This window comes from Gopherus flavomarginatus, chromosome 6, assembly GCF_025201925.1.
Source record: "Gopherus flavomarginatus isolate rGopFla2 chromosome 6, rGopFla2.mat.asm, whole genome shotgun sequence".
Classification (NCBI taxonomy): Eukaryota; Metazoa; Chordata; order Testudines; family Testudinidae; genus Gopherus; species Gopherus flavomarginatus.
This window is the reverse complement of record NC_066622.1, coordinates 95446821-95462346: the sequence shown is the minus strand read 5'-3', so window position 1 is coordinate 95462346 and position 15526 is coordinate 95446821. Positions and strand designations below refer to the sequence as shown.

At 40.4% G+C, this 15526-nt stretch overlaps 1 protein-coding gene across 6 annotated transcripts in view; it reads right to left on the bottom strand.

Annotated features, from left to right (window-relative positions):
• Positions 1–15526, bottom strand: part of TET1 (tet methylcytosine dioxygenase 1) — a 127625-nt gene that overhangs the window by 69061 nt on the left and 43038 nt on the right. For all 6 annotated transcript variants that reach the window (XR_007775138.1, XR_007775139.1, XR_007775140.1 and 3 more), the window contains one exon: positions 4899–7446. Coding sequence is in view for 3 of the 6 variants with exons in the window: in XM_050959262.1 (XP_050815219.1) it covers positions 4899–7446 (2548 nt within the window). In the remaining 3 variants the exon portion in view is untranslated. The remainder of the gene's footprint in view (positions 1–4898; positions 7447–15526) is intronic.

Below are 15526 nucleotides of genomic sequence, written 5' to 3'. Positions count from 1 at the left end.
TTAAATAATAACTACACAAGTTTGTTACATAATTAAATGTTACAAAAATGGAATTAAATGCATAAAATCTTAAAGCCTTTAATCATGATTAATACATAGTATATTAATAGGCCTTTTCTTAAAGAAGCAATAAAATGCAACCTTTGTGAAATTTGCTGTCTTCCATAACCTGATAATGGACTTCTTCCTTGACATTCTAAATAAATCAACTAACAACAACAACTATATTTTGTACTTCTAGAGCACTTTCTATGAGAGAGTTAAAATATTTATGAATATTTATGAATTAAACCTCACAATACCCCTCTGAAGTAGGGAAATTTTCTTTCTTCAGTTTAGACATAGGGGAATTAAAGCATAGAGAAGTTAAACCCAGTGTCACACAGGAACCGGCAGCAGAACTGGGAACACGACACAAATCTCCTCACTCTCTATTTGGTGCTTTATGCACAAGACCAGAATTTTAGGACCAGAATAAGAAATCAGCCCCAATGAGCATGTTCTGTTGTTTGATCTGATTTAGTTCACACAAGCTGGGGAGTGATTTAGTTCACACCCCTGCACTAACCTGCCACAGATTTAGGTCTTGGCTACACTGGCGCTTTACAGCACTGCAACTTTCTCTCTCAGGGGTGTGAAAAAACACACCTCCAAGCGCAAGTTACAGAGCTGCAAAGCGCCAGTGTAAACACTGCCCCAGCACTGGGAGCGCAGCTCCCAGCGCTGTAAGCTAATCCCCACGAGGAGGTGGAGTACCTGCAGCTCTCCCAGCGCTGGCGCTGGGACCACACTTGCACTTCAAAGCGCTGCTGCGGGAGCGCTCCCGCGGCAGCGCTATATGGCTGCAAGTGTAGCCATACCCTTAGGGCTTGGCTACACTTGAGAGTTACAGCGCTGGTGGTGGCTTTACAGTGCTGTAACTTACTCCCCGTCCACACTGACAAGGCACATACAGCGCTGTATCTCCCTGGCTACAGTGCTGGTTGTACTCCACGTGGACGAGAGGAATAAAGAGAACAGTGCTGGTGCTGCAGTGCTGGAGTGCCAGTGTAAACAGTGATTAATCTTACTACCCTGTAACTGACCTCTGGAATTTTCCCATAATGCTTTTAACTAAAGAACTCTCTTTGTTTTGTTGTGATGCCTCTCTTTGTTTTGTTGTGAACTGGGGGCTCCTGGAGCTGCTTATCTAAAAAACAAACACAGCAATTGTTTGCTCGAGCAGAGGCAGACAGGGAATGTCCACAGCTAGTGTTTGCTTGAGGAGAGAAACAGCACAGGGGGGAGGGAGTCCCATGGAGCAGCTGCTTATCTGGTCTGAAGGTTATTTGCATTTAAGAGTGAATGAGAGAGGGGTGGGGGAAGTGGTCAGAATTTGCAAGGCAGGGTGCTGACACAGTGTTAGCTCCAAAAATCCACACTCTCTCTCCCCCACGCTCCCTGTCACACTTCACCCCACCCCTCTTTTGAAAAGCACGTTGCAGCCACTTGAACGCTGGGATAGCTGCCCATAATGCACCACTCCCAACACCGATGCAAATACTGCAAATATGGCCACACCGCAGCACTGGTAGCTGTCAGTGTGGCCACACTGCATCGCTTTCCCTACACAGCTGTATGAAGAGAGCTTTAACTCCCAGCACTGTACAGCTGCAAGTGTAGCCAAACCCTTAATCTTTGTCACCTGAGTTCTCTGAAAGTCAGAAAACATGAGAGAACTACATATCATTGGTGCCACCAGTTAAGCAGTGTCAGTAAAACTCTGAACACCACATTTGTTCTGAAGGTTTCTAGCCAGAACTTTATTAAACTTTTTTAATGCCAGACCTCAGAACAAATCAACCAAAACAGTTACCTGGTACAGCTGGTCAAAAACATTCCAACATCTTTCCATCAAAATTTGTCAATTTGTCAAAATTGAAATGTTTGGTAGAGAGAGTTTGATTTTGACAATGTTCCAATGGAAATCTGCCTTATTTTCTCCCAGTTCACCTGCTTAGCTCCTGGTCAGCCTGCCAGGTGGACTACCACAGGCTATATCTACACAACAGACCTTAGAGCGGCACAGCTGTACTGCTGCAGCTGTACCACTGTAAGGTCTCCCATGCAGCCACTCTATGCAGATGGGACAGAGTTCTCCTGCCAGCATAATTAAACCACCCCCAGCGAGCGGCACTAACTATGTCAGCAGGAGAGCATCTTCCGCTGACACAGCACTGTCCACACTGGCGCTTTTGTCACTGAAACTTATGTCAGTCAGGGGTGTGGTTTTTTCACAGCCCTGACTGACAAAAGTGCTAGTGTACACAAAGCCCCAGAGAGCAGGGAACTCCTGGCTCCAGGGCAGCCCTGCCAAGGAGATACCCAGAGCCACAGCCTCAGTCCATTTTGTAGTGAATTTCAAAATGTTGCGGGGAGAGTGTTCTGAATTAAAACTAAACCCATTTTCAAAATACTGAAATCTTCCATGAAGTGGAATTACCTTTCTCCCCCCTAGATTTATTCCTTGGCCAACCTGAGTCCTGAAGGTGTCCTTTCACTGTAGGCTTTGAAGGCCTATGGGGTCCCATACTGACCTGTGGACTGCAGTCCCTTCCCACCACAATCCCTACCCACAGCATTCCCCCATGTAGAGTATGTCTACATAGCAGTGTGAGCAACACCCTTGCATCCACACACCAATTGTGCCAACCTTGAGGTCAGACCCAGGGTCCCAGGGCCTTGCAGAGCTGGAGGGTCTGAGCCTGTGCTAAGCTGGGACCTACAGTCCAAGCCCTATTGCTTTCCTATGTGCACATGCCTCTCGTTTAACTTGGGTCTTGGAAGTCCTCCAGATGTATCCCAGAGTTCCCAGCAGCAGAGGAGCAGTGCTGCAGGCAGCCAGTGTAGCGGCTGGAAGTGCCATTACTGCCTAGCCAAGTGTGCTTCCTCTTCCTGCTCTGGATCCTCCTCTCTGCTCCGCAGAGCTTGCCCAAAGCAGGGAGCAAAGCTGACAGGTGGTAAGCGGCTCTCAGCTGCCAGGATTTTGGGCTCATCCCTGCCCCAGTCGTGCTTTGCCAGGACCTCTCCTGCTCTCTCTCCCTGCAGGGCCATTACTTGGTCTAGCTCTGCTTTCTGTTCCTTGCTCCCAGGAAGCCCCCACCCTCCCTAGGGTTGCGTTTGCAGAGGTGCCTGGGTAGCATGCACTGTGAGGGCAGTGAGTGAGAGCCAGCCCCAAAACTTCCCCCCAGTCTCCTGGGGATCTCTTATCCTGCATCGTGGGGTAGGTATGTGAGGGGGCAAGGATAAGTTATCCCCCAGGGGAGGGCTGTTGGAGCACACTGCACCCCAAGCCCTGGAGATGTTCTTCACTGTTTTGCAGCTGGCAGCAGACAGGCTGGGGTTTGTGTGTGTTTTTCCTCTGAAACCTACATTTTATGTGAAATTTCAAAACAAACAGACAAAAATAAATAAAACACAAACCAAAGCAAAACACTTTCATTGAACATTCCATTTTAAAAATTAAGAAATTACAAAGTTTCATTTTAATAGTTTGACAACCCGAGAGACTGATGTCCTAATTATCCTCAGAACATTGTCCTGCCAATGTGACAGCCTACAGGGTGGAGAGTCCAATTCTCAGATTAGATGATAGTTCAATATAAAGCCTTCTCAAACTGCAGTCACTGGTTCTACTGAGACTGCCAACAAATGAGTTAATTATGCAGTTTATGTATTTGTGGGCTCATGGGCGCCTGAGTCCCATCAACAGCACTGCCAGTTAAGAAACAGGGTGGGCAGTAGAGTTTCCCTACATTGCACCACATTCCTAGAGCTAGAGTGTCAACATTGCGTGTAGATATACCCTTAAACCGTTAGCTTCACCCTGTGAAGATGCCCTGTGTCTATGTAAGGCATCAAGGTCCCACACCATGGGTACAAACTGTTATGCCATTAGCCTCATCTCCCACACCCTAGCTAAGGGATTGTCTACACTACCAGAAAGATCGACGGGCAGCGATCGATCCAGCGAGCGTTGATTTATTGTGTCTAGTATAGACACGATACATCGACTGCCTGTCACTCTAGCATTGACTCCGGTACTCCACCTCAACGAGAAGCACAAGGGGAATTGACGGGAGAGCGTCTCCCATTGACACACTGCAGTGAAGACACCATGGTAAGTAGATCCAGGTATGTCGACTTCAGCTACATTATTCACATAGCTGAAGTTGTGTAACTTAGATCGATCCCCCCTATAATGTAGACAAGCCCTCAGACTCTGGGATAACAGACATTCATAATCCTTCTGCAAGGACTCGCACCACAGTTGTGACAAACCAGTTGTAAGGACCACCAATTAAGGCATCACGATCACCCATATCTGTGCCCTATCTCAAATTCTAGGTATGAATGTTCTCCTCTGCCTTGTCAGCCCTGTGCAGTATTTAGAAGGCGGCAAAAAATTCCCTGTGGCTTGGCCAATCTGTCATGTGGAAATTCCTTCCTAACCTTGAAAACAATGATTGATGAACTGGAGCCCATTCCCATGCACCAAGCCAGTGGTCACAAAGTCAAAGGTGGGAAGATAGCCCTTAGCTGGAGGGACGAATGAATGTCTCTCCCTCCCCACACAGGCCAATCACTGATCTGGTGACTTAAAACTTACCAACTGCAAGGCAGAGAAAGCCCATAAAACCACCTCACTGAAGTTACCCACATAAGATGGGGTGGAGGGAAAAGCACCTTCCTCCCTCCCCTTGATGTCTAATTGGCAAGGTCGCAGCAAACAATGACCCTCATGGAGACGGAGGTCTGCACATAAAAATAGTAAAAGGGTGCTTTCTTCTATTAAGAGGAGTGATGTGAATACATATTATTTGAAAGGTGCATGCAATAATTACCTAATAGGCACTTACCAACACAGTCACAGATTGGAAATTCAGACTGTCCTTTTTTGGTAGGTGTATCGATCAGATTTTTTGTAGGAGTGTCTAGGAACTTCATAGGAGATTCAAGAAAACTGCTGAGTGTATTCTTTGCCGGAGAACATCCCAAGTCACCTATACTCCGGGGGTTTTCAGTACCCAAGCTTGTTGATGTCAGAACTGTAATTTCACCTGCACAATCTATATTCCTGAGAGTTTCTATTGTGTGTGGTAAATGGGTCTCACAACAGGTAACTGGGAGTGTTTGCAACTTCTGATCCAATTGTTGATCTGCAGCTTTCTGCTGAAAATTTGCTTGGCCTTCATCAGATATTTCATGAGCTCTCTGGTTAGACTGATTAAGTGTTTGAGGCAAGGGATATGTCTGAATGACATTCATTGTTTGCTGTACCTGAGAATTATTATATTTTTCTGTAAACATCTGTACATTTTCACTTGGTCTGTTTGAATATGATTCTGTTTTAAGTTGTGAAGCAACCATAGGATTACTGGACAGCAGGCCATTGTACTGTGAAGAGGTAACAACAATGTCACTTTTCAGTGGATCAATACCTAATGTGTCACTGGAGCCTACAGTTTTAATGTGCTTAGTTACTACTTCACAGCCAAACAGCCTGTCTTTTGTTTTCTCCCATGGTACCTCAGGTAGATGTCTATGGATTTTTATCTGAGTTTGTGGAAGAAATAATCTAGTTTTTTGTTGTGATGATAAAGTACTTTGATTCAGTTCCTTCTGTACTTTGGTTCTGGGAGATTTTTTTTTTGATGCAGCTATTTTCAAATCCTGTGGCATGGTACGACCAAGTGGTTTTGATGATATCCAAATGTCCTGCAATTCATTATGCTGGTATGCCAACTGCTCTTGCTGTTTTTGATTATTTTCTTGATAGTCCGGTACTTGAGGCTTCTTTTTGTGTCTTTGTTTCCATGGTACAGTTTTTCCTTTTTTATGTGTTGGCTGTTTTTGCTTTACTAACAATGAGCTATAATTGTGCCTTATAAACACAGATTGTTTTTTCTTCAGTAGGCACTGGTCCTGGTTATGTTTTGGCTGAATCTCATGTGATATTAGACTGAGAAGTGATGTCTTTACATCATTCTTCTGCTCTGGACTTGTCTGATTTGATTCAATTATTGCTGCAAGTTGAGTTAACTGTGTAGCTACATCTTCTTCATCCTGGCTGTGAATTCCTCCTTCCTTCATTGCAAAATTACTTTTCAAGTTCAGATCATTATAAGCTTTGTTTTTCTCAAACTGGCTCAATTTGCTACTTGTTTGATGGACATTACATGAATTATTAAAACACGTAGCAATGGTAACTTTATCATATAGAGAGTTTTTCTTGGTAGTATGACCTGAACATGACTTTGCACTAGGTACTGAAACAGATAAAGATTTGGTATCTCTGGGGGATACATGTGATCTATATGATCCATCGGTAGTATTAACAGATTTATCATGGGGTTCAGAAACAGTATTTTGACCGTTGTACAATACTGCCTTATTAAGGGGCTGCTTCTGTGAACGAGCATAGCGACTAAAGAGATGTTGTTCATTCTGTAAGTAAGTCTCTTTGATTTCTTTTAATGTAGAAGAAGTCAAAGAGCAGGAAATGTCCCTTTTGTAATTATGGAGTAAATGGGACGTTGTTTGTTCTGCATGTTCAATATTTTTTGTTTTATCTGGTGCAGATGCTTCTAATGGGACTTCTGATAATTTTGTTAATGCTTCAATAGCTACAACCTGCTCTATGGTTAAATTTCTGTTTTTAATCAGGGACAAAAAAGTTGGCTGAAGTGAGGAGTTTTCAAGTTGTGTCTCTTTGTTTGGTATTTTAACAGCATCTTTTTCAACATGGACTTCCTTTTCAGGCACAGGTGTGTAACATGATCTTTCCTGTGTGTTCACGATAGAATCAGTTTGCAAAACTGAATTGTCAGATCCTTGAAAGGTCTTGCAGATACAGTTTGACTTCTGCCTCAAGAAAACATTTCCTTGTTTTTCTGGATGAGCACAGCAAACACCCGTTGTTAAAGTGCTTACAACATTATTCAGATTAGCAGTATTTGTTTGATGTGAAGGAGAGTTGTTTTCTCTGCAATTGTTTGTCAAATCTGCCCTTTCTTCTACAATTACTTTTGTCTGCGATACATCTGATTCTGATGGTGGATAATGTATGTTTTTAATGCCATTTCTAATGGTTTGTACAAACAACTTTTTTGGCTCAACTAACTCACTAGGAGAGACTGCTCTTTCTTCTTCAAAATTTTGAAGGTGTTCATTATCTGTCACAGTTCCATGGATATCTCCATTGACACAGATGCTAAATGATGGTTTTTCGTTATCTGTCCACTTCTCTGCTTCTAAGCCTGTCATGCTTTCTTTTTCATTAGACTGTACATTTTCAAAGGATACTGTTTGATTTGTTTTCACCCTGTATTTTTCACCATGACCGCATATACTGCATTCCATGAGTTCTGGTCTGAGGCCATTTACTGGTTTGTTTTCTAAATCTGCCTAAAAAACAATACAAAAAATAGTTGTATCAGCTGTTTAAACTGTAAGGTAAGAAGCAGTGACCCTACGCTAATTAAACCCTTTCATGGTTGATGTAAGGAATGCCATGATTGAGCATTAGCAAACAGAGCAGTTCCAGAACAAGCCAGTAGCACAAGCAATCCATAAAAGAATATCTGAAAACTAAGGACTTGATTCTCACTTATACTAAGGACCCCTTACACCACTCTAGCAATAAGTGCAAATGTAATGGACTTTAGTATAACAAGAGTCAGGTCTTCAAGCCTCAATCCTGAAATGAACTTTGTACAAGCAGACACCTTATGCCCCTCTGGAGCTCACTAAGTCTAAGGCAGGGGTAGTCACTTGGCGGACTACTGGCCAAATCGGACTGCCAGACACTTTGAACAGACCCCAAAATCTTTTTATTTACATAATAAAATACTAATAATTAATAATATTATTTTCTCTGGAGTCTGAACCTTGACTATACCTTGCCCAAGAAAATTTGACCTTGACCAAAAATAACTGATTAACCCTGTTCTAAGAGCTTGTCTACATGAAAAAGTTTTACCAGTTATATCTATATAATTATACCAGTATAATTAAGCCAGTATAGTTATACTTGTGTAACTCCCCATGTGGACACTCTTATTTTAGTATAAGAGTAACTTTGGAGGGGGGGGGGCTAGCTTAAACCTCTTCTAAAGCAACATAAGCTAACTCCCACAAAAGTCACTCTTATTCCTGATTAGGTGTCCACATGGAGAGTTAAACTGGTATAACTGTATGTTTAAATTCACACCTTAAATTATACTTTAGACCTTTCCCATGTAGAGACACTCTATGAGAGATTTAAACAGTAAATAATACTTGTGTGGTGATTTTAGATTAACTGTATTTTACCCAATTAAATGCTTCATTAAGTATCAGTACCTCCTGCACAATGCACCATCAAGGCTGTTGTATATACACCATAGTGACTCTAGGAAGAGTATTAGGAGGGTACTCTTTCACTGCACCAGTTTAATCAAAGTCTTCCAAATTTTAGACTTTGATTTAAAATAAAAAGTTTCTAGTCCTAATCACTGTGAATAAAACCTTCCAGATGTGACACAAACATGTCACAATACACAACCGTCTTCCTGAAACTTCAGAGAGCTTGAAACAATGGACAGATTCTACCCCAAGCTCTCAGAGTTGCAACTGACAGCAGGATTTGGATGGAAAGAGGGAGGTCTGAACTTGCAGCATTCAGCTAAATACTGCTCCAACTTTGAGGTCTGCCTGAGGACATTATAAAAAGTCTACATTAATAACATTTTCAAAGCAGGGGAGATGGGTGGGGATCTGAGCACATGCAAATCCCTGAAGGCTTGTGATCAAACTCTACACACCACTTAAGTTCTTTTTAAGCCTTAGCACAGAGTTTAGGCAAGACTTAACTGTATAAGGCCTTGTGAAGGCCCTCTGCACAGGGGTGAATTTTACCATATTTAATGGAACAGAGCACTGTGAAGTTCCTTTTGTGTGGCAAATTGATGGGGATCGCCTGATGACAAGTGGAAAACTGGCACATATACATGGCTCAAGTGAATGTTTGCATTGTATCTCAGCAGAGCACTTTCTGACCACTGAACATTCTCTGATGTAACTGAGCAAATATTTGTATTTTTCCATTTTAACTTCAATATTCTAATAATTTTTTAAGTGAAATGTGTTCTTCATCTTCACTGGGACTACACATATATTACCAGAATCACGTCAGGTGACTAGACGGAGTTGGAACATTTCATATTGGGAAGAATGCTAATAATGTGCATCATACAAGCTATTACTTTATGAAGGAAGGATCTATGTAGTTTAAGAAAACATTAAAGCAGGCCATCTGGGGTGAATAAAAATTGATGTTTTGGTTTCTTTTTTAATTAAGAAATTGATTATTAATTTTAATTGAATTTTTTATTGAAATGAAATACATTTTTATTTTAAAAAATAAACCCATTTAAAATTAAACTTGAAATTATGACAATCTATGTTAAGGCCTAAACTTTCTACAATCCATTAAAATCATTTAACTTTTTTTTTTTTAAAAACCTACATCAATATGCTCTCCTCAAATTTTAATAAGTTAAAGAATGTTGCATTTTTAGTTATATAGAGACTCAGGAGAAAAATATTTTTAACTTTGGGGTCAACTCACGTTATAAATATGTCATAATTTCAGGTACTGCATTAAGTATGTATCTGTATTATTTTCAGTCTTTACAATATTCAGAAACACTTCCTGTTTCTGTGCAGAAAAGCTTTTGTATTAATTACTTTTGGTGTGAGTTTAGCAAACAGATGCAGAGACAATATTTTCTTCATTTTATTCAATGTGGAATTGAATTGTTCAATCTGGGAATTGAAAAAGCAGGAAAGCTTGTTTTTGTTTTCCGATCTATAAATAAAAAACCAATGGCAGAGAATCAGATCTACTAATTTTAAAAATGTAAAGGACCAGATTTTCAAAGATATTTAGGCATCTAAAGAAGCAATTCCTAGCCAGATTCTGAAAACATGTAAGTAGGTTAAGCACCTAACTAGCTCCCATTGATCTCAATAGCTGTTACACACCTAACCTGCTCTGGCACTTCAGAAAATCCCACTAGGCACCTGTCAGCATCTAAATACTTTTGAAAGTCTGGACAATCGTGACCAGAAACAAACTGTCAATTCACTACATAAAATATTAATTGTATCTGCTTAATAAATCAATTAGTTTTAAATGCAAAACATGTTTTAATATGCTTTTTTCTTACATATCTATCATATTTAAGGTAGTTTTATTTAAATCATATAAACTATTTTAAAATGCTGTTTTTGTGCATGTTTATTGAATTCTACTGTCTATCCAATTGCAGAGTGACACAAATCCTGAATAAAAAAATGATTGTCCAGTAAGAAAAATAGGGGTCATTCTCTATTTCATAACATGAAAAAAGTAAAATTTAAGACTCTTGAATAATTATATTAAGCAATATTATTTCTTAACTACATGTGCATATAGTATATCTCCTCGTTAGCAAAAAGAAACACCAAATTTAGTTTAAAGCCTATATTTAATTACAGATCAACATATTTTAATGGTTATATCAAACAATAAGAATGAACCTTTCTTCAGGAAAATAACTAAAAAAGTACAAATGCAAAAGAGGATTAATATCCATTATTTAAATCAAGGTTTCCTTTCAGTCATTTAAATCATTTTGATTTACATCAAACCACCCCAGTAGGCAATGCTTCCAGAAATCCACCATTCAAAACTAAATTTACAGCTCAGACACCAGATGGAGCTTGGTGTTCACTTTAAAACAGTTTTCTCTTTGATAAACAAAATAAGATAAGAAAGCGGGGACCCTAAAGTACACATAGATAACACCATCGATTTTATCAGAGGCATCACGAGACCTGTTGGGTCATGGTTGTGAAAACAGATTATTCAGCAACTATGTAGTAAACCAAAATCTAGGGAAACCAGGTTATGAAAATATGAGACCTTATTTAACAAATTTCATTAAACTGAGATATTTACTTATGTTCTTGTAAGTTGCCCCTCTCTGAACCATCTATCTGAACCAGAAGCTGCATTTAAACTAAGACTTTTTTTAATTTAATTTCATTTTATAAGAAGGTGAACTCAAAGGTGAAACTGTACTTTCTGTTCAACAGAAAGTTTGTCATAGGTACCAAGATCCTTGTTATCGAAGGCAAAAAGGCACTATAAACTATATTATGCCAGTTGATACAGAATGTCTAACAAGTTAATAATGTCTATTCAATAATTAAACTGAAAAAGATGGTTCACAATTGATAAAGGGCCTGTGTGAAGCAGAGCAAATCAGGCTCAGAGAAAGCGGTAGCCCTTACACTGAGGCAATTACCTTAGTCCATGTAACTGGGCATGCTGAATAGGAGGCCTGGGGTGAAACCGTGGTCCCCCTGAAGTCAACAGAAAAACTATCCCTACTCTTTAATGCCTTATCCCATGCCAGAGCCATTGTCTCTCTCTGACAGGAGACAAAGGGATTCTGAAGTATATCCCTCAGCTGCTGGTCATTTTGAGCACATCCCTCAGATCAGTTCCAAAGTTGCCCATGTTCTACACAAAATTGGTGTCCCTCTCACTTTTGCCTTTAGAAGCAAAGAATTACGAAACTGAGGTAAAAGGAAGAGTTCTTTATGTTAAAGGAATGAATCCCCACAATTATTTAAGATTCCAGTATGAATAAATTTATATTCCTTGCATTCTGGATCATTGTCACTCACTTGCATTTTGGGCATTGCCAGACTGAGAGGCATATTCTGAAGAGTCAGAGAGTTGCATAGAAAAAAGAACAGGACAATGTACCAATTTGCTTTTATTCCCAGAGATTGGTTTACCTACCAGCTGGCACCTTCAACACACGAGGGCCATTGACATAGAATACTGGGGTTGGAAGGGACTTCAGGAGGTCATCTAGTCCAACCCCCTGGTCAAAGCAGAACCAATCCTCAGACAGATTTTTACCCCAGTTCCCTAAATGGCCCCCTCAAGGATTGAACTCATATCCCTAGGTTTAGCAGGCCAATGCACAAACCACTGAGCTATCCCTCCCACAAAATAGATAGAGATATACCTTTCTCATAGAACTGGAAGAGACCCCGAAAGGTCACTGAGTCCAGCCCCCTGCCTTCACAGCATGTGAACTACATGATTCTTCAGAGCAGACCTTTAATTCTTTTGTTGCAATATACTCAATCATTTTGTTCTTTAATAAAATAATTTTAGCAAACCTAGTATTATTGCTGGGCTTGAAAATCATCTGGAGAGTCACATAGGCCCCAATCCTGCAAGTGACTAAAGTGTGCGCAGGTGCACTGCTGTGCCTGTGCAAAGCCCCAGTCACCTCAGTAATAAAGGGCTTTATTCTAAAAATCAAAATATTTCCTGTACTCCATAATTTCCACTAACATTTTTGGAAGTTATCCATATGCACTGAGCAGAAAAAACATCGTGATGAATCATGTCATTGGCATGGTTTGGTCTACATCTCATTTTTCCATATAAGAACTGGAATTATCATGACATTTGATAATTTTTATTGGAACATATTCTGTACCATTTGACCATTAGATTTTTTTTTCTCTTTTACTTGTGCAAAGATATTAACACAGAGTCACAAAATACAACAGATTTGTGTTCTTGTGATCAGAATTTCTTGTTTAATAATTAAGGTTGTTTTTTCTTTGCTTGCTATATGAACATAAGAACTGTCATACTGGGTCAGAACAATAGTCCATCTAGCGCAGTATCCGACAGTGGCCAATGCCAGATGTTTCAAAGGGAATGAACAGAACAGGGCATTATCAAGTGACTCATCCACCCCATCATCCAGTCCCAGCATCTGGCAGTCAGAGGCTTAGGGACATCCAGAGTATGTGGTTGCATCTGTGACCACATTACTAATAGCCATTGATGGACCTATCCTCCATGAACTAATCTAGTTCTTTTTTTAATCCAGTTATAGTTTTGGTCGTCACAACATCCCCTAGAAACGAGTTCCACAGCTTGCTATGTCCCACTATAAAAAGAAATATTCACAGAGGACTTAGCAGAGCAGGTTTCACTTTATTTTCTTGGGTCTAGGTCTGGCAGACCAAGTACAGCCCAAGAAAAGCCTCTGCTATAACTGAACAACCTGAACGTAATATATCTTGAGAGCTATGTTGTAAAACTTGAAAGCTGCACAGCCATGGAGCAAAACTTGCAAGTAATGGTGCCTCCAAAAGCCAGGATTTCAAGCACAAGACTCATCTGATTAAAAAAATTAACAAAACTGTGAGTAATTTCAATGAGGGACTAAAGAATGAAGTGGAGTCCTTAAAAGCTGTTTCACCTTCCCCTCATTAAGGTGAATACTGCTCTGTCTGGAAAATGTGAAGTGCTAAGAAATCATATTCAGTCTAAAACTATACAGTGTGGGGTGTAAAGGAGGAAACTGGGGGGAGCTGAATCTGTTGTGAGAATTGCTTGAATATTTAACTTGTATCAGATATTAAATCTAATCCACTCCTTCAGAGGCATCTGCTAATGCTCCTTGCATGGATGAAAAGTCAATCGGAAACAAAGTTTCTGATAAGGGTCAGAATTTAATGGTGACTTTTTTCTTAAAACAAGAATGACCGTGTTCTGAACATACCAAGACAGCTTGGACAGAGACTATACCTTTTTCTTGACACTAAACAAGCTATATAACAAAAATAATGAGTGCCTGACACCCTAAAGGAAGAATTTTCTCATACCAGTGCAGAGATTAGTTCACAGTTACATAGTGTTAAATACTGTTTTTCAGCTAATAAGCTCATTTTAGTACAGAAATATGCAGGAGAAAATGCCTGTGCATCTTCCCATTAGTACAACTCCTCACTTATTCTGCTTACATATTGTGACAAAGAATGGACCAACATTCACCACAGGAGTCCAGAGCCATCTCCAAACTCTATGCAGAACCAAATGCTCTTGGTTGATATAAAGTAAAAGATGATGGTCCTTGGTATCCTGGTTTCAACCCTTTTGTTCCCTACATACAGTAGCACGAGGTACTGTGATAAGCAGATGTAGCCCAGAACAATTACTTCTATGACCTGGAATACAAGATAACACACAGACCCAAATCCCAGCAAGAGCGGTTAATGGGATCAGCCACTCCAGAGGAATTATATAACAAGAAATTATAAGATCCTTGCCCTTCACTGGATGCATGGGGTTCTGCCTAGGTGTTGCACAATGAAGCCGCAATGCAGGCACCAGTCTGATATTCATAGGAATGCTACAAACTCTTAGCCCCCGTGAACGACAGCAATGACTTGAGAGTGCAATTGTTCCCTTGCACATTGTGTCCATACACAGGGAACTGATGTGTGTGTGGGAGCTGAACAGTTGTGCACAAGACTTCTCTTCATCCAGTATTCTAGCTGTACCTACTGCCACACTATTTGAGAACACACAGTTTTCCCTGCAAGTCCATTCAGATTGGCACAGAGCTGGTGGTATCGGAGGGATAACTCTCTATGCTGACAGTGTGCTGCACATTGCTGCCAATGATGGAGGCTTGTACAGGATTTGCTGGCAGACTGCAATTAAATATAGAACAACAGTTGATTCATGGGCCCACCTACTAGCTGATGCTCTGTGTCTCAACATGGACCTCCCTGGCAGTTTTAAGTAATTACATTGCACTACGGCAATATCTGAAACTTTTATATCTTGTAGTAAACTGCATACTTGCTGCTGTGTACACTGGTTTATCTATGCACTTCTTTGCTAATATACTGAATTGCGTCCTATGATAATACATTAAAAAAATCCAGACGCAAAATGTTTTGCCCATCAAGACGAGGATAGGTTGTACTGGCGCAGCACCAAAGGAATAAGCTGGTGACGCCCCTTCCAACTTTAGACAATATTAAAATAAAAGAGTATTTCTAAAAATTACTGAGGTTCTATATCTCCTTACCCTAATCATTTGGGAATATTTCTGAATACCACTCAGAGGAGGAGTTGTGGAAGTGTTTTAGCAGAGGCAAAGGTCAGTTTGTGAGTGTGGGTGAAGACTTGTCCTGGGATTGGAGGGTGCCTTTGGAAGCAGAAGATGATGATCAGATTGATGATACATAGATGAGATAAGTTGCTGAAGGGATTGGGATGATGGTGTTTTTCACTGGGGGGACAAAAGGGGATGCCCTCACTCACGACCTTCCCTTCCTCCAGGATTTCAGAAGTATCCACCATTGCCTATTCAAATATATAAAAGAAGGTACATTCAACCAAAGTAAATAAATAGAACAACTGTCCTCCTCAAATCACTTCTCTTTACGCCTTTTTTTTTTTTTTTTTTAGTAGAACAAAAGATAAGAGCTCAGAGCTCCTCTTCCACCTACTCACAATGTACTCTACAGCTCCAATTGGAAAGTTTGCTCTAGCTAACAGAATTTACATTTGCAGTACTTAGTACCCTTACCCCCACCTGGAAAGAATTCTCAAAGAAGCTTGAGT